The sequence below is a fragment of the Scyliorhinus canicula genome, chromosome 6 (assembly GCF_902713615.1).
Source record: "Scyliorhinus canicula chromosome 6, sScyCan1.1, whole genome shotgun sequence".
Classification (NCBI taxonomy): domain Eukaryota; kingdom Metazoa; phylum Chordata; class Chondrichthyes; order Carcharhiniformes; family Scyliorhinidae; genus Scyliorhinus; species Scyliorhinus canicula.
This window is the reverse complement of record NC_052151.1, coordinates 396,661-420,876: the sequence shown is the minus strand read 5'-3', so window position 1 is coordinate 420,876 and position 24,216 is coordinate 396,661. Positions and strand designations below refer to the sequence as shown.

General features: G+C 51.0%; 2 protein-coding genes across 4 annotated transcripts in view; one reads left to right on the top strand and one right to left on the bottom strand.

Moving 5' to 3' along the window:
- Positions 1–828: 828 nt before the first annotated feature.
- LOC119966949 (protein LBH-like) overlaps positions 829–24,216 on the bottom strand; it is a 38,426-nt gene continuing 15,038 nt past the window's right edge. The window contains exons 1-3 of one of the 3 annotated variants that reach the window (XM_038798902.1): positions 21,116–21,198; positions 6,449–6,543; positions 829–1,595 (exon numbers count right to left, since the gene is read on the bottom strand). In XM_038798902.1, the coding sequence (XP_038654830.1) occupies positions 1,401–1,595; positions 6,449–6,523 (270 nt within the window). In that variant the 5' untranslated portion in view covers positions 6,524–6,543; positions 21,116–21,198 and the 3' untranslated portion in view covers positions 829–1,400. Of the gene's footprint in view, positions 1,596–6,448; positions 6,544–20,630; positions 21,030–21,115; positions 21,199–24,216 lie in introns of those variants that run through there. The other 2 variants (XM_038798901.1, XM_038798903.1) reach the window with 2 other exon arrangements.
- LOC119966905 (pollen-specific leucine-rich repeat extensin-like protein 1) overlaps positions 13,622–24,216 on the top strand; it is a 26,943-nt gene continuing 16,348 nt past the window's right edge. The window contains exons 1-2 of the mRNA XM_038798862.1: positions 13,622–13,678; positions 21,127–22,060. Coding sequence (XP_038654790.1) covers positions 13,622–13,678; positions 21,127–22,060 — 991 coding nt within the window. The remainder of the gene's footprint in view (positions 13,679–21,126; positions 22,061–24,216) is intronic.

The following is a 24,216-nucleotide window of genomic DNA, read 5'->3' as shown; positions in this document are numbered from 1 at the left end:
CTCGAAGGCCTCTTCCTACTCCTCCTTTCTATGTTTGTATGTGTATGTGACTGGCAGGGTCCAGGCCTATGCAGGACCAAGAGGCAGGGCTTGACCGTTCTAATCGCTCAGGGAATCGTGGGGGTGAGGATCCTGAGCGTCTCCGAGGCCGTGTACGTTTGAACCACTTTTAGTTTTCTTACAGAGTAGCATTGTTTTGTAAAGGCGTGATGTCGTTATGTGGGCGGAGCTGGGCTGTGGCTCTGGGTTTTACTTTTCGCTTTGAGTTTTGGACTGGGTTTGAACTGCACAGGTTGAAAGAAGTGTTTCTCCAGCTTCATTTTAAAAGTTGTTTCCAGACTTATTGATAACTTAAAAGAGATAATTGCTTTCCGGAAGTAATTCAAACCTGCTGTTTGAAAAGGGGAACAGAGCATCAATAACAAGTCTTATACCAGTAAGAATGCCGGGTGCTGAGCCCCACCTTTGAAAAGGGGTTTCTAGTTTTACTTGTCAGTGAATTGGAACAGTTAAGAGGGAATTCATTAAGGGTTATGCATAGATTACTGTAGCTGTGTGACACAGATCAACTACAAATCAACGTTTGTTGTTGATGAAAATTCTTCCTGTGTGTGTTTATACAAATGTTAACTAACTTTGTAGAATAAACTTTGTTTTTGATTAAAAGTGCTTAAGGTCTCTGTTGAATAACATTTGAAAGGAAGGCCCTTGTGCTCCCCATAACCAAAATTAATAAACAGTTGTAGGTCAGGTGAACTCTATGATATACTTTGGTGTTTTCTAAACAGTAGTATTATTTTGTAAAGGCCACAAAGAGTCCACACCAAGTTTGTGAAGCAAAATCTACTTTATTTTACAACTACTATTATATACATCTCCAGTAGCTCCCCACTGGGCCTTTATTACTCACTGCCTGACTGGCCAACTCTATTGATGCACAGTCAGGCATTGGTAAAGGTCCCCATTCCCTTACCGAGGGAGCTGGAAGGTGCACAGGGTAGTTAATCATTCCGACCCCGTCAGACCCGTGTGGGTTCTAACACTTTGCATGTGGTTGATGGGATTGGTGCCAACTGCAAATATACAGTGACAGGCCTTGGCACAACCCCCCCTCAAATCTCATTGCAGATATCACAGTTCAGTAAACAAAACACTGAGGAAAAAAATAATAGTTCTGAGGCTTTGTAAAGGATAGAAGCGTCTATCCGCCGAACAGGACAGCACACTTACAGCAAGCCCACACAATCTGAGGTCTCTGGAAATGTCCAGAAATTCCAGGCCAAGCCTATCCAGGCCAGGCCTCAAGGGTAGTCCTCCCCCTGGTTTGGCTTCCAGCGGGAAGATCTTCATCCTCTCACCTTCTCCAGAGGCACTCAGTTTATTGTTCGTGAGAGGTTCAGTTATTGCTCCATACTGACCAGCGTCTCACTCTCTTTGCTGGCTTCCGCACTTACTTCCTCAGTGACCACCATCTCCTCTGGTGGCCATCGCAGTTCCCCACTCTCCACCTCTCCCTCACTTGGTTCCACCACAATGGATGGGAGACGATCTTTCAGTCGACAGAAATGGTCAAAGTCGGAGGGATCAGGAAATATCTGGGCAAGAAAAGAAGATAATAGTGAGGGACAGGTCAGGGAGACTGGGCACCTTCCAACACTGGAGACCCTTCTCATCATCACTGTTTGAATAAGCACTACTACCCCACCACCCGCAGTCCCTCCCACAGTCCACCAAGACCTGCATCCATCTATAACCCAATCCCGGGCTTCACTAAGCAACTGGATTCACTGGATTGGGATCTGGAGCAGGAATCACCAGATAGGGATCTGGCACTGGGATCAGTGGCTGAGGATTTGGGACTGGGTACACTGGCTGGGGATCTGGCACTGGGATCACTGGCTGGGGATCTGGCACTGGGATCACTGGCTGGGGATCTGGCGCTGGGATCACTGGCTGGGGATCTGGGACTGAGATCACTGGCTGTGGATCTGGCACTGAGATCACGGGCTGGGTATCTGGCACTGGGATCACTGGCTGGGGATCTGAGACTGAGATCACTGGCTGTGGATCTGGCGCTGGGATCACTGGCTGGGGATCTGGGACTGAGATCACTGGCTGGGGATCTGGCACTGAGATCACTGGCTGGGGATCTGTGGCTGAGATCACTGGAGGAGGATCTGGTGCTGAAATCACTGTCTGAGAATCTAGCACTGGGATCACTGGCTGTGGATCTGACACAGAGATTACATGCTGTGGATCAGGCTCTGGAATCTCTGGCTAGGGATCTGGGGCTGGGATCACTGGCTCTACATCTGGTGGTAAGATCGCTGGCTGTGGATCTAGCTAGGATCACTGTCTGGAGGTTCAGGACTAGGATCACTGGCTGTGATTCTGGTGCTGGAATCACTGGCTGGGGATCTGGGACTGAGATCACTGGCTGGGGATCTGGGACTGGCATCATTGACTGAGGATCTGGGACTGAGATCACTGGCTGTGGATCTGGCGCTGAGATCACTGGCTGGGGATCTGGGACTGAGATCACTGGCTGGGGATCTGGGACTGAGATCACTGGCTGTGGATCTGGCGCTGAGATCACTGGCTGGGGATCTGGGACTGAGACCACTGGCTGGGGATCTGGTGCTGGGATCACTGGCTGGGGATCTGGGACTGGCATCATTGACTGAGGATCTGGGGCTGGAATCACTGGCTGGGGATCTGGGGCTGAGATCACTGGCTGTGGATCTGGTGCTGAGATCACTGGCTGGGGATCTGGGACTGAGATCACTGGCTGGGGATCAGGCTCTGGGATCACTGGCTGGGGATCTGTGGCTGAGATCACTGGAGGAGGATCTGGGACTGAGATCACTGGCTGGGGCTCAGGCTCTGGGATCACTGGCTGGGGATCTGGCACAGGGATCACTGGCTGGGGATCTGGCATTGGGATCACTGGCTGAGGATCTGGGGCTGAGATCACTGGCTGGGGATCTGGCACTGAGATCACTGGCTGGGGATCTAGCGCTGGGATCGCTGGCTGGGGATCTGGCACTGGGATCACTGGATGGGGATCTGGCCCTGATATCACTGGATGGGGATCTGGCACGGGGATCACTGGCTGGGGATCTGGAGCTGGGTCACTGGCTGGGGATCTGGTGCTAAGATCACTGGCTGGGGATCTGGCGCTGGGATCGCTGGCTGGGGATCTGGGACTGAGATCACTGGCTGTGGATCTGGCGCTGAGATCACTGGCTGGGGATCTGGGACTGAGATCACTGGCTGGGGATCTGGCACTGAGATCACTGGCTGGGGATCTGTGGCTGAGATCACTGGAGGAGGATCTGGTGCTGAAATCACTGGCTGAGAATCTAGCATTGGGATCACTGGCTGTGGATCTGACACAGAGATTACATGCTGTGGATCAGGCTCTGGAATCTCTGGCTAGGGATCTGGGGCTGGGATCACTGGCTCTACATCTGGTGGTAAGATCGCTGGCTGTGGATCTAGCTAGGATCACTGTCTGGAGGTTCAGGACTAGGATCACTGGCTGTGATTCTGGTGCTGGAATCACTGGCTGGGGATCTGGGACTGAGATCACTGGCTGGGGATCTGGGACTGGCATCATTGACTGAGGATCTGGGACTGAGATCACTGGCTGTGGATCTGGCGCTGAGATCACTGGCTGGGGATCTGGGACTGAGATCACTGGCTGGGGATCTGGGACTGAGATCACTGGCTGTGGATCTGGCACTGAGATCACTGGCTGGGGATCTGGGACTGAGACCACTGGCTGGGGATCTGGTGCTGGGATCACTGGCTGGAGATCTGGGACTGGCATCATTGACTGAGGATCTGGGGCTGGAATCACTGGCTGGGGATCTGGGGCTGAGATCACTGGCTGTGGATCTGGTGCTGAGATCACTGGCTGGGGATCTGGGACTGAGACCACTGGCTGGGGATCTGGTGCTGGGATCACTGGCTGGGGATCTGGGACTGGCATCATTGACTGAGGATCTGGGGCTGGAATCACTGGCTGGGGATCTGGGGCTGAGATCACTGGCTGTGGATCTGGGGCTGAGATCACTGGCTGGGGATCTGGCGCTGGGATCGCTGGCTGGGGGTCTGGCAATGAGATCACTCGCTGTGGATCAGGCTCTGGGGCTACTGACTATGGTTCTGGTGCTGGAATTACTGGCTGGGGATCAGGCTCTGGGATCACTGGCTGGGGATCTGTGGCTGAGATCACTGGAGGAGGATCTGGGACTGAGATCACTGGCTGGGGATCAGGCTCTGGGATCACTGGCTGGGGATCTGGCACTGGGATCACTGGCTGGGGATCTGGCATTGGGATCACTGGCTGAGGATCTGGGGCTGAGATCACTGGCTGGGGATCTGGCACTGAGATCACTGGCTGGGGATCTAGCGCTGGGATCGCTGGCTGGGGATCTGGCACTGGGATCACTGGATGGGGATCTGGCCCTGAGATCACTGGCTGGGGATCTGGCACGGGGATCACTGGCTGGGGATCTGGAGCTGGGTCACTGGCTGGGGATCTGGTGCTAAGATCACTGGCTGGGGATCTGGCGCTGGGATCGCTGGCTGGGGATCTGGCACTGGGAACACTGGCTGGTGATCTGGGACTGAGATCACTGGCTGGGGATCTGGCACTGACATCACTGACTGGGGATTTGGCACAGAGATCACTGGCTGGGGATCTGGCATTGGGATCACTGGCTGAGGATCTGGGGCTGAGATCACTGGCTGGGGATCTGGCACTGAGGTCACTGACTGGGAATCTGGCACAGAGATCACTGGCTGGGGATCTGGCACTGGGAACACTGGCTGGGGATCTGGCACTGAGATCACTGGCTTGGGATCTGGCACGGGGATCACTGGCTGGGGATCTGGAGCTGGGTCACTGGCTGGGGATCTGGCACTGGGATCACTGGCTGTGGATCTGGTGCTAAGATCACTGGCTGGGGATCTGGCACTGGGAACACTGGCTGGTGATCTGGGACTGAGATCACTGGCTGGGTATCTGGGACTGAGATCACTGGCTGGGGATCTGGTACTGAGATCACTGACTGGGGATCTGACACTGAGATCACTGGCTGGGAATCTGGAGCTGGGTCACGGGCTGGGGATCTGGCACTGAGATCACTGGCTGGGGATCTGGCATTGGGATCACTACCTGGGGATCTGGTACTGAGATCACTGACTGGGGATCTGGCACTGAGATCACTGGCTGGGGATCTAGCGCTGGGATCGCTGGCTGGGGATCTGGCACTGGGATCACTGGATGGGGATCTGGCCCTGAGATCACTGGCTGGGGACCTGGCACTGGGATCGCTGGCTGGGGATCTGGCACTGGGATCACTGGATGGGGATCTGGCCCTGAGATCACTGGCTGGGGACCTGGCACTGGGATCACTGGCTGTGGATCTGGAGCTGGGTCACTGGCTGGGGATCTGGCACTGGGAACACTGCCTGGGGATCTGGAGCTGGGTCACTGGCTGGGGATCTGGCACTGGGATCACTGGCTGTGGATCTGGTGCTAAAATCACTGGCTGGGGATCTGGCGCTGGGATCGCTGGCGGGGGATCTGGGACTGAGATCACTGGCTGGGGTCTGGTACTGAGATCACTGGCTGGGGATCTGGCATTGGGATCACTGGCTGAGAATCTGGAGCTGGGTCACGTGCTGGGGATCTGGCACTGAGATCACTGACTGGGGATCTGGCACAGAGATCACTGGCTGGGGATCTGGCATTGGGATCACTAGCTGGGGAACTGACACTGAGATCACTGGCTTTGGATCTGGCACTGAGATCACTGACTGGGGATCTGGCACTGAGATCACCTGCTGGGGATCTGGAGCTGGGTCACGGGCTGGGGATCTGGCACTGAGATCACTGACTGGGGATCTGGCACAGAGATCACTGGCTGGGGATCTGGGGCTGAGATCACTGGCTGAGGATCTGGGGCTGAGATCACTGGCTGAGGATCTGGGGCTGAGATCACTGGCTGGGGACCTGGCACTGAGATCACTGGCTGGGGACCTGGCACTGAGATCACTGGCTGGGGATCTGGAGCTGGGTCACGGGCTGGGGATCTGGCACTGAGATCACTGGCTGGGGATCTGGCACTGAGATCACTGGCTATGGATCTGGCACTGGGATCACTGGATGGGGATCTGGCCCTGAGATCACTGGATGGGGATCTGGCACTGGGATCACTGGATGGGGATCTGGCCCTGAGATCACTGGCTGGGGATCTGGCACTGGGATCACTGGCTGGGGATCTGGAATCTCACAATTTGGGGACCCCTCTCACCTTTATTCAGCTTTTGAAAGCCAAACTGACATTGCCCAATCTGGCTGCTGACCGATAAGAAATGATTGTTATTGAAGATGTTCTCGAGCTTTAACAGCCATTCCCTGACTGAACGGACTAACCTGGAAACACAGCGTGTCCTTGCGGGAACTGAGTTCCATCTGATCAATGGAGCCAGAATTCACCACCCCAGTCATAGCGTCAGCAGCTCACAGGCCTGGGAGTAAACACAAACACACAGTCACCTCAGCACACAGGCCTGGGAGTAAACACAAACACACAGTCACCTCAGCACACAGGCCTGGGAGTAAACACAAACACACAGTCACCTCAGCACACAGGCCTGGGAGTAAACACAAACACACAGTCACCTCAGCACACAGGCCTGGGAGTAAACACAAACACACAGTCACCTCAGCACACAGGCCTGGGAGTAAACACAAACACACAGTCACCTCAGCACACAGGCCTGGGAGTAAACACAAACACACAGTCACCTCAGCACACAGGCCTGGGAGTAAACACAAACACACAGTCACCTCAGCACACAGGCCTGGGAGTAAACACAAACACACAGTCACCTCAGCACACAGGCCTGGGAGTAAACACAAACACACAGTCACCTCAGCACACAGGCCTGGGAGTAAACACAAACACACAGTCACCTCAGCACACAGGCCTGGGAGTAAACACAAACACACAGTCACCTCAGCACACAGGCCTGGGAGTAAACACAACCAGTCACCTCAGCACACAGGCCTGGGAGTAAACACAAACACACAGTCACCTCAGCACACAGGCCTGGGAGTAAACACAAACACACAGTCACCTCAGCACACAGGCCTGGGAGTAAACACAAACACACAGTCACCTCAGCACACAGGCCTGGGAGTAAACACAAACACACAGTCACCTCAGCACACAGGCCTGGGAGTAAACACAAACACACAGTCACCTCAGCACACAGGCCTGGGAGTAAACACAAACACACAGTCACCTCAGCACACAGGCCTGGGAGAAAACACAAACACACAGTCACCTCAGCACACAGGCCTGGGAGTAAACACAAACACACAGTCACCTCAGCACACAGGCCTGGGAGTAAACACAAACACACAGTCACCTCAGCACACAGGCCTGGGAGTAAACACAAACACACAGTCACCTCAGCACACAGGCCTGGGAGAAAACACAAACAGTCACCTCCTCAGTGCACAGCGATTTTAACTCTCAGAGATGGAGAGGCTGCGCTTTCTACGCAACACACTCACCATCCACATGATTCATTTCCTCAGCTCGGCAAGAAAAGTTATTAATACGCAAAGTGTCCGTTAATCTGATTCAAACTGCTGGAGACAGTACAGGTCTGTCACTGTATAACACTGGGGTACAGTACAGGTGGGGACGGGTCTGTCACTGTATAACACTGGTGTACAGTACTGGTGGGGCGGGTCTGTCACTGTATAACACTGGGGTACAGTACTGGTGGGGACAGGTCTGTCACTGTATAACACTGGGGTACAGTACTGGTGGGGACAGGTCTGTCAGTGTGTAACACTGGGGTACAGTACTGGTGGGGATGGGTCAGTCACTGTATAACACTGGGGTACAGTACTGGTGGGGAAGGGTCTGTCACTGTATAACACTGGGGTACAGTACTGGTGTGGACGTGTCTGTCACTGTATAACACTGGGGTACAGTACTGGTGGGGACGGGTCTGTCTCTGTATAACACTGGGGTACAGTACTGGTGGGGACGGGTCTATCACTGTATAACACTGGTGTACAGTACTGGTGGGGATGGGCATGTCACTGTATAACACTGGGTACAGTACTGGTGGGGACGGGTCTGTCACTGTATAACACTAGGGTACAGTACTGGTGGGGACGGGTCTGTCAGTGTATAACACTGGGTACAGTACTGGTGGGGACGGGTCTGTCACTGTATAACACTGGGATACAGTACTGGTGGGGATGGGTCTGTCACTGTATATCACTGGGACACAGTACTGGTGGGGACGGGTCTGTCACTGTATATCACTGGGACACAGTACTGGTGGGGAGGGTCTGTCACTGTATAACACTGGGGTACAGTACTGGTGGGGATGGGTCTGTCACTGTATATCACTGGGACACAGTACTGGTGGGGACGGGTCTGTCACTGTATAACACTGGGGTACAGTACTGGTGGGGACGGGTCTGTCACTGTATAACACTGGGGTACAGTACTGGTGGGAAGGGTCTGTCACTGTATAACACTGGGGTACAGTACTGGTGGGGATGGGTCTGTCACTGTATAACACTGGGGTACAGTACTGGTGGGGATGGGTCTGTCAGTGTATAACACTGGGGTACAGTACTAGTGGGGACGGGTCTGTCACTGTATAACACTGGGGTACAGTACTGGTGGGGATGGGTCTGTCACTGTATAACACTGGGGTACAGTACTGGTGGGGACGGGTCTGTCACTGTATACACTGGGGTACAGTACTGGTGGGGAGGGTCTGTCACTGTATAACACTGGGGTACAGTACTGGTGGGGATGGGTCTGTCACTGTATAACACTGGGGTACAGTACTGGTGGGGACGGGTCTGTCACTGTATAACACTGGGGTACAGTACTGGTGGGGACGGGTCTGTCACTGTATAACACTGGTGTACAGTACTGGTGGGGATGGGTCTGTCACTGTATAACACTGGGGTACAGTACTGGTGGGGACGGGTCTGTCGCTGTATAACACTGGGGTACAGTACTGGTGGGGATGGGTCTGTCGCTGTATAACACTGGGGTACAGTACTGGTGGGGATGGGTCTGTCACTGTATATCACTGGGATACAGTACTGGTGGGGATGGGTCTGTCACTGTATAACACTGGGGTACAGTACTGGTGGGGATGGGTCTGTCACTGTATAACATTGGGGTACAGTACTGGTGGGGACGGGTCTGTCACTGTATAACACTGGGGTACAGTACTGGTGGGGATGGGTCTGTCACTGTATAACATTGGGGTACAGTACTGGTGGGGACGGGTCTGTCACTGTATAACACTGGGGTACAGTACTGGTGGGGATGGGTCTGTCACTGTATAACACTTGGGGTACAGTACTGGTGGGGATGGGTCTGTCACTGTATAACACTGGGGTACAGTACTGGTGGGGACGGGTCTGTCACTGTATAACACTGGGGTACAGTACTGGTGGGGATGGGTCTGTCACTGTATAACACTGGGGTACAGTACTGGTGGGGATGGGTCTGTCACTGTATAACACTGGGGTACAGTACTGGTGGGGACGGGTCTGTCACTGTATAACACTGGGGTACAGTACTGGTGGGGATGGGTCTGTCACTGTATAACACTGGGGTACAGTACTGGTGGGGACGGGTCTGTCACTGTATAACACTGGGGTACAGTACTGGTGGGGATGGGTCTGTCACTGTATAACATTGGGGTACAGTACTGGTGGGGACGGGTCTGTCACTGTATAACACTGGGGTACAGTACTGGTGGGGACGGGTCTGTCACTGTATAACACTGGGGTACAGTACTGGTGGGGACGGGTCTGTCAGTGTATAACACTGGGGCACAGTACTGGTGGGGATGGGTCTGTCACTGTATAACACTGGGGTACAGTACTGGTGGGGACGGGTCTGTCACTGTATAACACTGGGATACAGTGAACAAAGATCAAAGAACAATAAGCACAGTAAAAGGCCCTTCGTTCCTCCGTGCCTGCACCGATCATGCTGCCCATCTGAACTAAAAGCCCCTCCCAGGGACCATATCCCTTGACTGGGGCAAGGTAGCACAGTGGTTAGCATTGTTGCTTCACAGCTCCAGGGTCCCAGGTTCGATTCCCGGCTTGGGTCACTGTCTGTGTGGAGTCTGCACATCCTCCCCGTGTCTGCGTGGGTTTCCTCCGGGTGCTCCGGTTTCCTCCACAGTTCAAATATTTTCAGGTTGGGTCGATTGGCCATGATAAATTGCCCTTAGTGTCCAAAAAGGTTAGGTGGGGTTACTGGGATAGGTGGTAAGGATGGAGGTGTGGGGTTAGATAGGGTCGGTCAGACACAATGGGCCAAATGGCCTCCTTCTGCACTGTAAAATCTTTGATTCTATCCCTCTATTCCCATCCTATTCATGTATTTGTCAAGATGCCTCTTAAATGTCACTATCGTCCCTGCTTCCACCACCTCCTCCGGCAGCGTGTTCCAGGCACCCACTACCCTCTGTGTAAAAAAACTTGCCTCGTACATCTCCTCTAAACCTTGCCCCTCGCACCTTAAACCTATGCCCCCTAGTAATTGACCCCTCTACCCTGGGAAAAAGCCTCTGACTATCCACTCTGCCTATGCCCCTCATAATCTTGTAGACCTCTATCAGGTCGCCCCTCAACCTCCTTCGTTCCAGTGAGAACAAACCGAGTTTATTCAACCACTCCTCATAGCTAATGCCCTCCATACCAGGGAACATCCTGGCAAATCTCTTCTCCACCCTCTCTAAAGCCTCCACATCCTTCTGGTAGTGTGGCGACCAGATTTGAACACTATACTCCAAGTGTGGCCTAACTAAGGTTCTATGCAGCTGCAACATGACTTGCCAATTCTTATACTCAATGCCCCGGCCAATGAAGGCAAGCATGCCGTATGCCTTCTTGACTACCTTCTCCACCTGTGTTGCCCCTTTCAGTGACCTGTGGACCTGTACACCTAGATCTCTCTGACTGTCAATATTCTTGAGGGTTCTACCATTCACTGTATATTCCCTACCTGCATTAGACCTTCCAAAATGATAACCTCACATTTGTCCGGATTAAACTCCATCTGCCATCTCTCCGCCCAAGTCTCCAAACGATCTAAATCCTGCTTTATCCTCTGACAGTCCTCATCGCTATCCGCAATTCCACCAACCTCTGTGTCATCCGCAAACGTACTAATCAGATACATTTTAGGGGCTGGTTTAGCACAGTGGGCTAAACAGCTGGCTTGTAATGCAGAACAATGCCAGCAGCGCAGGTTCAATTCCCGTACCAGCCTCCCCGAACAGGTGCTGGAATGTGGCGACTAGGGGTTTTGCACAGTAACTTCATTGAAGCCTACTTGTGACAATAAGTGATTATTATTATTATTTCCCTCCAAATCATTTCTATATATTACAAACAGCAAAGGTCCCAGCACTGATCCCTGACGAACACCACTAGTCACAGCCCTCCAATCAGAAAAGCCCCCTTCCATTGCTACCCTCTGTCTCTATGACCGAACCAGTTCTGTATCCATCTTGCCAGCTCACCTTGTCAAAGGCCTTACTGAAGTCCGTATAGATGGCATCCACTGCCCTACCTTCATCAATCATCTTCATCACTTCCTCAAAAAACATGATCAAGTTTGTGAGACAGGACCTCCCCTTCACAATAACATGCTGCCTCTCGCTAATACACCCACACCCACTTATTTACAAGTGAGAGTAAATCCTGTATTGAAGAATCCTCTCCAATAACTTCCCTGCCACTTGACATAAGGCTCACCAAACAAAAGAACAATATTGGCTATTCTCCAATCCTCTGGACCTCCCCTGTAGCCAGTGATAATACAAAGATTTCTGTCAATGCCTCAGCAATTTCCTCTCTAGCCTCCTTCAGTATTCTGGGGTAGATCCCATCAGGCCCTGGGGACTTATCTACCTTAATATTTTTCAAGATCCCCAAAACCTCCTTCTTTTTGATCTCAACATGACCCAAACTATCTATACTCCCTTCCCCAGACTCATCATCCACCAAGTCCTTTTCTTTGGTGAATACTGACACAAAGTTCTCATTTAGTACCTCACCCATTTCCTCTGGTTCCACACATAGATTCCCTCCCCTGTCCTTGCTTGGATCAACCCTCTCCCTGGCTACCCTCTTGCTTTTTATATATGTATAAAAAGCCTTGGGATTTTCCTTAACCCTATTTGCCAATGACTTTTTATGACCCCTTTTAGACCTCCTGACTCCTTGCTTAAGTACCCTCCTACTTTCCTTATATTCCACACAGGCTTCGTCTGTTCCCAGCCTTCTAGCCCTAACAAATGGCTCTTTTTTCTTTTTGACTAGGCCGACAATATCTCTCGTTATCCAAGGTTCCCAAAACATGCCATACTTATCTTTCACCCTTACAGGAACGTGCCGGTCCTGAAGTCCTATCAACTGACACTTGAAAGCCTCCCACGTGCCAGATGTTGATTTCCCCTCAAACATCTGCCCCCCAATCTACATTCTTCAGTTCCCGCCTAATATTGTTGTAATTAGCCTTCCCCCAATTTAGCACCTTCACCTGAGGACTACATTTATCTTTATCCATCAGTACCTGAAAGTTCACTAAATTGTGGTCACTGTTCCCGAAATGCTCCCCTACTGAAACTTCTACCACCTGGCCGTGCTCATTCCCAAATACCAGTTCCAGTCCAACCCCTTCCCTAGTTGGACTATCTACATATTGTTTTAAGAAGCCCTCCTAGATGCTCCTTACAAACTCTGCCCCGTCTAAGCCCCCAGCACTAAGTGAGTCCCAGTCAATATTGGGGAAGTTGAAGTCTCCCATCACAACAATCCTGTTACTTTTACACATTGCCAATATCTGCCAACATATCTGTTTCTCTATCTCCCCTGGCTATTGGGAGGTCTATAGTAACCCCCAACAATGTGATTATCCCCTTCTTGTTCCTGAGCTCTACCCATATTGCCTCGCTGCATGAGCCCTCCAAGGTGTCATCCCGCAGTACAGCTGTGATATTCTCCCTAACCAATGGAGTAAATCCTCCACCCCTTTTACATCCCCTCTATCCTGCCTGAAACATCTAAATCCTGGAATGTTTAGCTGCCAATCCTGTCCTTCCCTTAACCAAGTCTCTGAAATGGCAACAACATCATAGTTCCAAGCTCTCAATTCATCTGCCTTATCTGTTCTCACATTGAAACAAATGCACTTCAGTCTACCAGAACCTCTTTGATGAGCAACCACTGTCTGCACTTCCTGAGTCTTACAGGCCCTACTCTCTAGTTCCCATTCAGTTAATTCACCTTTGCTCTGGTTCCTACCCTCCTGCCAAACTAGTTTAAACCCTCCCGAGTGACTCTAGCAAACCTCCCAGCCAGGATATTGGTGCCCCTCCAGTTTAGATGTAACCCGTCCTTCTTGTACAGGTCACCCCTGCCCTGGAAGAGATCCCAATGGTCCAGAAATCGGAAACCCTCTCTCCTGCACAAGCTGTTTAATCAGGTGTTGAGCTGTACTATCTTCCCATTTCTAGCCTCACTGGTATGTGGAAGAATAATGGGGAAGAGCAAGTGGATCAAGTGTCTGCGGGGAACACGTGGGTAAGAGTGATCATATTATCATGTTTTGATCAGTAATGAAGAGCAAGGAACAATCTAAAGTCAATCTTTTAAGTTGGAAGAGGGTTAATTTTAATGTGATGAGAGGGTTCCTGGGCGGAGTGAAATGGAATCAGAGATTGACATGGCAAACTGTAACAGAAACAATGGGTGATCATCAATGAGATGTTTCAGGCACGAGCTGAAGGGCGAACGTTAGGGGTCCAAATACAGGACACGCTGGATGACGAGGGAGATACAGAATGTGATAAACAATAAAGAGAGTAGACGATGTACACCGGGTGAGTTCGTCAAGTGACAACCAGGTCAGGCTGAGGGGGAAGTGAAAAGGAAAATAAGACTTGCAAAATGAGAGAGTAGAATGACTGTTAATATTGAAGAGAATCTAAAATCTTTAACCATGTAAATAATGAAGAGCAAGGATGGAAAACTGTGAGTAATTTCTATCAGTATGTACTGATGCTGACAGGAAGTGGAGGTCACGGATGGGCAGGATCTACCAGGAAGTTCAGCTGTGCTGAGAGTGGATCAGTCGCCTGCTCCTGATTGGTTTGCTAACGGAGGTGGGATTGGAGATAGTGGAAGGGCTAACTGTATCTTCTAATCCTGTGTAGATGTGGGAGAGTAACAACTGTGACAGACACCCTTATTGAAGAAAGTGCAGTCCCTGTAACTAAACACCGGGCACTTTAATCCACTCGGCGATCCACTGAATTTGTAATCCGCTGGACTGGTAATCCACTGGACTAGTAACATGTTGGACTGGTAACACGTTGGACTGGTAAGCCATTGGAGTGGTGATCCACCAGACAGATCCACAGGACTAGTAATCCATGTATCTAGTAATCCACAAGACTAGCAATCCACTGAACTAATAATCCACAAGATCGGTAATCCACTGGGTTGATAATCTGCTGAACTGGTAATCCACTGGACTAGTAATCTGCAACTCTGGTAATCCACTAGATAAATCAACTGTACTAGTAACCCACAGAACTAGTAATCCACCGGACAGATCCACATTATGAGTATCCCACTGGACTAGTAATCCACAGGACTGGGAATCCACTAGACCTTGTCCTTGTGTACCATTCGCTGAAGGTAAGCATGCAGGTGTAGCAGGCGGTAAAGACGGCTAATGGTATGTTGGCCTTCATAGCGAGAGGATTCGAGTATAGAAGCAGGGATATGTTGCTGCAATTATACAGGGCCTTGGTGAGGCCACACCTGGAGTATTGTTGGCAGTTTTGGTCTCCTTCTCTGAGGAAGGATGTTCTTGCTCTCGAGGGAGAGCAGCGAAGGTTTACCAGACTGATTCCAGGGATGGCAGGACTGTCATATGAGGAGAGATTGACGAGGTTGGGATTGTTCTCGCTGGAGTTCAGAAGAATGAGGGAGGATCTCATAGAGACTTATAAAATTCTAACAGGACTGGACAGGGTCGATGCAGGGAAGATGTTTCCAATGAGGGGTGTGTCCAGAACCAGGGGTCACAGTCTGAGGATTCTGGGTAAACCATTTCGGACAGAGATAAGGAGACATTTCTTCACACAAAGAGTGGTGAGCCTGTGGAATTCATTACCACAGGAAGTAGTTGATGCTAAAACTTTGAACAAGAGGCGGCTGGATGTAGCACTTGGGGAGAATGGGATCAAAGGCTATGGGGAGAAAGCAGGATTAGGCTATTGAGTTGGATGATCAGCCATGATGGTGATGAATGGTGGAGCAGGCTCGAAGGGCCACAAGGCCTCCTCCTGCTCCTACCTTCTATGTATCTGTGCCCCTAGTCAGCTCCACGTTACGAGTATCCCACTGGACTAGTAATCCACTGGTTTAGTAATCCACTGGACTAGTAATCCACTGGACTAGTAATCCACTGGACCAGTAATCCACTTAACTGGTAATCCACTGGACTGTTAATCCACTGGATCAGTAATCCAATTGACTGGTAATCCGCTGGATTGGTAATCAAATTGACTGGTAATCCACTGGACCCATAATCGACTGGACTGATAATCCACTGGATTAGTAATCCACTGGACTGATAATCCCCTAGGCTGGTAATCCATTGGACTGGTAATCCACTGGACCAGTAATCCACTTGACTGGTAATCTACCAGACGAATAATCCACTTGACTGTTAGTCCACTGGACCAGTAATCCTGGGGGCTGGTAATCCACTTGACTGGTAATCCACTGGACCAGTAATCCCCGGGGGCTGGTAATCCACTTGACTGGTAATCCACTGGACCAGTAATTCACTTGCTGGAAATCCCCTGGGCTGGTAATCCACTAGACAAATCCACCAGACCAGTAATCCACTGGATTGATAATCCACTAGATTAATCTAGCAATTCACTAGACTAATACACTAGACTAGTAACTCACTACATTAGTCATAGAGCCATAGAGGTTTACAGGCACCTGGCAGTATCAAACTGTGAAAGATAAGTCAGTAAGGAATGACGCCGCACGGATTTCCCAGGATCAATGTGGCAGCGTAAACAGCAACAGTAAACCCAGCTCTGTGAATCCTGCAAAGTCCTCCTTATTAATCCTTCCTTGTGCCAACATTGACTCCGCACCCCATGAAGTATCATAGCATAAGGTCAAACATGCTGGTTACCCACTCCCCTTCCACGCCAGTTCCCCCTCCCCCCACCCCTGTGCCAGCCCCCCCACAACACACCCCCCCCCCCCCCCCACTCAGCTGATGAATCAGTTACTCCTCCATGTTGAACACCACTTGGAGGAAGCACTGAGGGAAGCAAGGGAACAGAATGTGCTCTGGGTGGGAGACTTCAATGTCCATCACCAAGAGAGGCTCGGTACCACCACAGGCCGAGCTGGCCGGGTCCTAAAGGACAATAGCTGCTAGACTGGGACTGCAGCAGGTGGTGAGGGAACCAACAAGAGGGAAAAACATACTTGACCTCATCCTCACCAACCTGCCTGCTGCAGATGGATCTGTCCATGACAGTATCGGTAGAAGTGACCACCGCACAGTCCTTGTGGAGACCCTCAATCGTGCTGTGTGGCACTACCACCGTGCTAAATGGGATAGACGGGTCTTTGTCTCCACAAGGACTCTGTTGCTGGGGACCTCTGGAGAAGATCGAGATGGATCATCCACTCGACACCTCCATCTGAAAATGAAATGAAATGAAATGAAAAATGAAATGAAATGAAAATGAAAATCGCTTATTGTCACGAGTCGGCTTCAATGAAGTTACTGTGAAAAGCCCCTAGTCGCCACATTCCGGCGCCTGTCCGGGGAGGCTGGTACGGGAATTGAACCGTGCTGCTGGCCTGCTTGGTCTGCTTTCAAAGCCAGCGATTTAGCCCAGTGAGCTAAACCAGCCCCTACTGAAGATTTCTGTAAATTAGGGTTCACGGTCCCAATTGTACATCGGTGCATGTCCCTTTAAGGGCAATACTGGCGGTAAGGATCACCTGGTTGGGGGGACCAATTGGGAGTGAGAGTGGGAATCACCCCGGGGTGGAGGACCCTCTTCGGCAGGAGATGTGTAGCCGTGTACAATCCTTTTATTCATAAATCCTTGTGTGGTTACAATGAAATCTGTGATAGTGCATCATTACAATGGTGGAATTTGAATTCAATAACACCAATGGCAGCACAGGGGCTAGCACAGTATATTCACAGCTCCAGGGTCCCAGGTTCGATTCCCGGCTTGGGTCACTGTCTGTGTGGAGTCTGCACGTTCTCCCCGTGTCTGCGTGGGTTTCCTCCGGGTGCTCCGGTTTCCTCCCACAGTCCAAAGATGTGCGGGTTCGGTGGACTGGCCATGCTAAATTGCCCCTCAGTGACCAAAAAAGGTTAAGTGGGGGTTACTGGGTTACGGGGATAGGGTAGATACATGGGCTTGGGTAGGGTGCTCTTTGTAAGGGTCGGTGCAGACTCGATGGACCGAATGGCCTCCTTCTGCATTGTAAATTCTATGATTCTATGAAGATTGGGCATCCATGAGGTGAATTGTATTCACCCACAATCTGTAACCTCATAGCCCAGCATATCCCCCACTCTACCATTACCCCCCAGCCAGGGGATCAACGCTGGTTCAATGAAGAGCGCAGGAGAGCATGTCAGGAACAACATCAGACATACCGATAAACTGAGGCGTCAGCCTGGTGAAGCTACAACACAGGCCTGTGAGCCAAACAGCATAAGCAGCAAGTAATAGACAGAGCTCAGCGATTCCTCAACCAACGCATCAGATCTAAGCTCTACAGTCCTGCCACATCCAACCGTGAATGGTGGTTATTCCAATCCCAGACCAGGCCCCAACAGTTGCTAGGATACTGAACCAAAACCCCAATAATTTAGCTTATTTTAAGGCTGTTCAGAAACAACGGCCGGGATTCTCCGACCCTGTGCCAGGGTTGGCTGCCCTCTCTCCGGCACCATTTTTGGCCATTGACAGCGCCTCCTCCCCACCCCCCCGATGGGCCGAGTGGCCGTAAAGTTTTGGCCAGTCCCATCAGCGTGAATTACTCATCTCACGCATGGCGGGACCTGGCAGATAAGTGGGGGCGGTCCTGGGGGGGGGGGGGGGGGTGCGGGGTATCCGACCCTGGGGGGGCCCCCACGGTGGCCTGGTGCGTGATCAGGGCGTACCGATCGGCAGGTGGGCTGCTTCCATGGGGGGCCTTCTTTACTCCGCGCCAGGCCCCTGTAGGGCTCTGCCATATTGCCCAGGGCCGGCGCAGAAAAGGGAATCCCCGCACATGCGTGGAAATACGGCAGCCGGTCTGCGCATGCGTGAGATCACGCCGGCCGGTCTGCGCATGCGTGAGATCACGCCGGCCGGTCTGCGCATGCGTGAGATTACGCCGGCCGGTCTGCGCATGCGTGAGATCACGCCGGCCGGTCTGCGCATGCGTGAGATCACGCCGGCCGGTCTGCGCATGCGTGAGATCACGCCGGCCGGTCTGCGCATGCGTGAGATCACGCCGGCCGGTCTGCGCACGCGTGAGATCACGCCGGCCGGTCTGCGCATGCGTGAGATCACGCCGGCCGGTCTGCGCATGCGTGAGATCACGCCGGCCGTTCCGCTCATGTGCGAACTCGCGCCGGCCCTTCGGTGCCGGCTGGAGCTGTGCCAACCACTCCGACGTCAACCTAGCCCTGAGAAATTGGAGAATTCCTCACTTTCGGAGTTGTTGACTCCGGAGAAGTTGGCGCCGGTTTTCCTGCCGGCCTGGGGGACATAGCCCCATTTTCAGAGAATCCTGCCCAATGATTCACTCCAGGAGAGATTCTATGAAGAAATAGTGAGTGGTTATTTTTAAAACAAAACTTTATTATAACTACTAACCGTTATTAACTTTTTAACTTCCCAAAAGAACAGCGGACAATTTACACTTTAAACACAACTACTCAATTTCCCATTAAACAACAAGAAAATAAACATCCGGCTCTCAGTCTATCTCACTGTGGGAGAATTGTGGAGCATCTGGCAGCTCACAATTCAACTCCGCTCTCCAAAGTTTCTCCACAAAAACTGCCTCTCTAAAGCTTTTCAAAATGTCTCTCTGCCTTTCTCAACTCCACTCAGCAATGACCTCATCTCCCCAAGCTGAAAAATAAATGATCTCTGCAGGAGACAAAGCACATTAACTCCACAGGGACTTCCCCAGTCAAACCACAGTCCATTAGCCCAGACTGAAAAACAATTCCTTTGTCAATTTCACCTTCCGGCTGCTAACAGCACCCAGGCATTGCAAAACAGAATGATTTTTTATAAAAACATGACCACTGCAGTTAAACACACTCCAACCCCAGGCTTTTAACCCTGAAAATGCCCAATACGTAGAATGCAATATTCTTAATGTCTTCCAACCGTGAATGGTGGACAATTAAACAACTCACTGGAGGAGGAGGCTTCACAAATATCCCCATCCTCAATGATGGAGGAGCCCAGCACATCTGAACAAAAGGAAAACTGAGGCATTCGCAACAATCTTCAGCCAGAAGTGCCGAGTGGATGATCCATCTCGGTCTCCTCCGGAGATCCCCAGCATCACAGATGTCAGTCTTCAGCCAATACGATTCACTCCGTGTGATATCTAGAAACGACTGAAGGCCCTGGATACTGTAAAGGCCCCGGGCCCTGACAATATCCCAGCAATAGTATTGTAGATGTGTTCCAGAACTTGCCGCCCCCCTAGCCAAGCTGTTCCTGTACAGCTACAACACTGCCATCTACCCAGCAATGTGGAAAATTGCCCAGTGTGTCCTGTACACAAGAAACAGGACAAATCCAACCCAGCCAATTACCGCCCTATCAGTCTACTCTCCATCAGCAGCAAAGTGATGGGAGGAGTCATCAACAGGGCTGTCAAGCAGCACTTACTCAGCAATAACCTGCTCACGGACACTCAGTTTGGGTTCCCCCAGGGTCACTCAGCTCCTGACCTCATTACAGCCTTGGTTCAAACATGGAGCTGAACCAACAAGATGGAAAAACCTAAAATAACAAAATCACACTGGGGTACGATAGGAGCGTCAGTGAATAACAGCGGGGCACAGGGGACGTGGCCATAGCCCCCGATGACCAGAGGCGGTGGGGCGGGGGGGGGGGGAGAGCTGACCGGTGGGGATTTAACCGGAAGGTCATCACCCCTCAGGCGAGGGCCGAGGGTGAGAAGGTGGAACCTTGCTGAATAACCTCAGCCGGTGCGGGAATCGAACCCACGCCATTGGCTCTGCTGTGCCTCACGAACCAGCTGTCCACCAACTCAGCTGACCCAGCCCCCAGTACTGGGGGGGGGGGGGGGGGTACAGTGCTGGTTATACAATAGGCCTGTCAGTGTTAAATCGTGGCCCCTCTCTCCCCCCCCCTCCCCCCCACCTCCCTCCCCCCCACCCCCCCCCCCACCCCGATCATTGCGTTGTTGATGGTTTGCAGCTCACCTCCTCACAGAATCCACTTCACTCCTCGGTTCTGTTCACAGGTCCCCTGGCCCCGTGTGTCTGTCCCTCGCTCTCTCTTCCGCTGTCTCGATCTCTCGCTTTCTCTCGCACACAAGTCTCTCTCACTTTCTCTGATTCACTCTCTGTGTCTCTCCTCCAGTCACTCTGTCCTCCACACTCTTCCTTTGTCTCTCGTTTTCTCTCTCTCTCTCTCTCTCACTTCCTCTCAGTCCCTCAGTATCTTGCTCACACTCACTCTGTTTTCACTCACTCCTCAATCAGCCTCTCCCTCAACTTCTCTCCCCGCCTATACCCCGAGAGTCCCACTTCCTCACACCAGTCACTTGTCTCAGTCTCCTGCAAATCCACTCCCTATCTCAGCCACTCATTCACTCTCAATCTCTCTCTCTCTCTCTCTCTCTCACTCCTACTTTCTCTCTCAGTCGTTCCCTCTCACGCTCTCAGTCCCTGTCTCACAAACTTACCTCAACACCAGAAACCCAAAAACAACAGTGGGGCGGAGTCAGCACTCTGCCTGTCATTAACTCACCGAGAACCACAACAGTTCCTGAAACACAGCCCTAACCCAGAAACACAATCCAAACACAGCCCTGACCCAGAAACACAATCCAAACACAGTCCCGATCCAGATAAACAATCCAAACACAGCCCTGACCCAGATAAACAATCCAAACACAGTCCTGACCCAGATAAACAATCCAAACACAGTCCTGACCCAGATAAACAATCCAAACACAGTCCCGATCCAGATAAACAATCCAAACACAGTCCTGACCCAGATAAACAATCCAAACACAGTCCTGACCCAGATAAACAATCCAAACACAGTCCCGACCCAGATAAACAGTCCAAACACAGCTCCGACCCAGATAAACAATCAAAACTCAGCCCCGACCCAGAAGCACAATCCAAACACAGCCCTGACCCAGATAAACAATCCAAACACACACCCAACCCAGAAAAACAATCCAAACACAGCCCTGACCTAGAAAAACAATCCAAACACAGCCCTGACCCAGATAAACAACCCAAGTGCAGCCCTGACCCAGATAAACAATCCAAACACAGCCCTGACCCATATAAACAATCCAAACACAGCCCCGACCAAGATAAACAATCCAAACACAGCCCCGACCCAGAAACACAATCCAAACACAGTCCTGACCCAGATAAACAATCCAAACACAGTCCCAACCAAGATAAACAATCCAAACACAGCCCCGACCCAGATAAACAATCCAAACACAGCCCGGACCCAGAAACACAATCCAAACCCATTCCCGACCCAGATAAACAATCCAAACACAGTCCTGACCCATATAAACAATCCAAACCCATTCCCGACCCAGATAAACAATCCAAACACAGTCCTGACCCAGATAAACAATCCAAACACAGCCCCGACTCAGGCAAACAATCCAAACACAGCCCTGACCCAGATAAACAATCCAAACACAGCCCTGACCCAGATAACTAATCCAAACACAGCCCCGACCCTGATAAACAATCCAAACACAGCCCTGACCCAGATACACAATCCAAACACAGCCCTGACCCAGATAAACAATCCAAACACAGTCCTGACCCAGATAAACAATCCAAACACAGCCCCGACCCAGATACACAATCCAAACACAGACCCAAACCAGATACACAATCCAAACACAGGCGCACTAATACACAATCCTAACACAGCCCTGACCCAGATAAACAATCCAAACACAGCCCCGACCCAGATAAACAATCCAAACACAGCCCCGACCCAGATAAACAATCCAAACACAGCCCCGACCCTGATAAACAATCCAAACACAGCCCGACCCAGATAAACAATCCAAACACAGTCCCGACCCAGATAAACAATCCAAACATAGCCGCAACCCAGACCAAGATAAATAATCCAAACGCAGGCCTGCCCGTGTAAATAATCCAAACGCAGGTCGACCCCGGTAAAGGAAGGTGCTGTCTAAGGAGCCTTGGTGAGTTACTGCAATGCTTTGTGTTGACGGTACAGACTGGGTTCAGGAACAGGAACCCCAGATGCTGCTTTGGGTATATGAATCCCACATTGGATTTGGGATCAGGAATCCCGGATAGGGATCAAGAGCAGGAATTCCAGATACTGCTCCGGGAAAGAAATCCTGGATAGGAATCAGGAACAATCCTGGATGTGTCAGGAAGTGCAGGAATCCCTGGATCGTGATCAAAAGCAGCAATCAGGATTAGGAATTCCAAACATTGATCAAGTTTAAGGATTCTGCATTGGGATCAGGAAGAGGAAACGCAGTTCGGGATCCGGAATTCTGACTTGGCTTAGGCATGAGTGGTGATGTTTAATGAAGATATTAGAGTCGGAAGGTTGTCCCTGGTGCTAAAATTATTGATCAGTTCCAGAGGGAACATCTCCCAATTCCTGTCACTCATTCTTGTCTTTGAGCTGGACGATGGAGCGTGGGTTCCCTCTGCTGGGGAATCTCTGTCACTGCAACCACACCATCTTCAAAAGCATTTGTTTCTGCTCTGCCTCTTATATTCTCTACCAGTCTATCACTATCCTCGTCATAGTTCACCGTACACACGATCTTTGTGCCATCTGCAAATTGTACAATTGTTCCCTGTACCAAGTCTGGGTCATTAATGTGGATCAATAACAGCAGTGATCCACTGTCCCTTTGTAAACCTCCCTCCTGTCACTAATGTTTCCTGCCCGATCAGTCTGATTATGTCTCTGATTTTGAGCTCTGCCTCGCTGTAAACACAGAGAAACAACAGCTCCTTCTCCTTTCTCCTCACTGCCTGTAGTAATCGGTTGTTCAGGGCTCAATGTCTGGGACTGGAGGCTTGGTACCACATGCATGAATCACACACACATGTAACATGCACGTATGTACCACACACGTATTAACCGCACATGAATATACCGTACATGCAAGTACTGAACATGCATGTACCGCACACATGGGTACCTCACATGCATGTATCTCACATGCATGTACCACACACACATGTATCACATACACATGTACCGCACAGGCATATAGCATACACACATGTACTGCACACACATACCGCACATGCATGTACCACACACACATGTACCACATACACATGTACCGCACATCATGTAACATGCACGCATGTACCACACATATGTATCATATACATGTACCACACACGCATGTATCACACACATGAACCACACACACATGTACCACACATGCATGTACCACACACAAATATACCACACACATGTACCGCACACAGATGTACCACACACACACAATGTAAAACACACACATACCACACACATGAACCACACACGCATGTACCACGCATGCATGTACCACACACATGTACCACACACACATGTACCATTGGCATGTACCATACACACATGTACCACACATGCTTGTACCGCACACACTGCGCACACATTAACCACACACACACATGTACCACACACACATGTACCACACACATGGTCCACACACATGGTCCCCACACATTTACCATACACGCATGTACCGCACATGCATCTGCACACACACATTTACCACCCATGCAG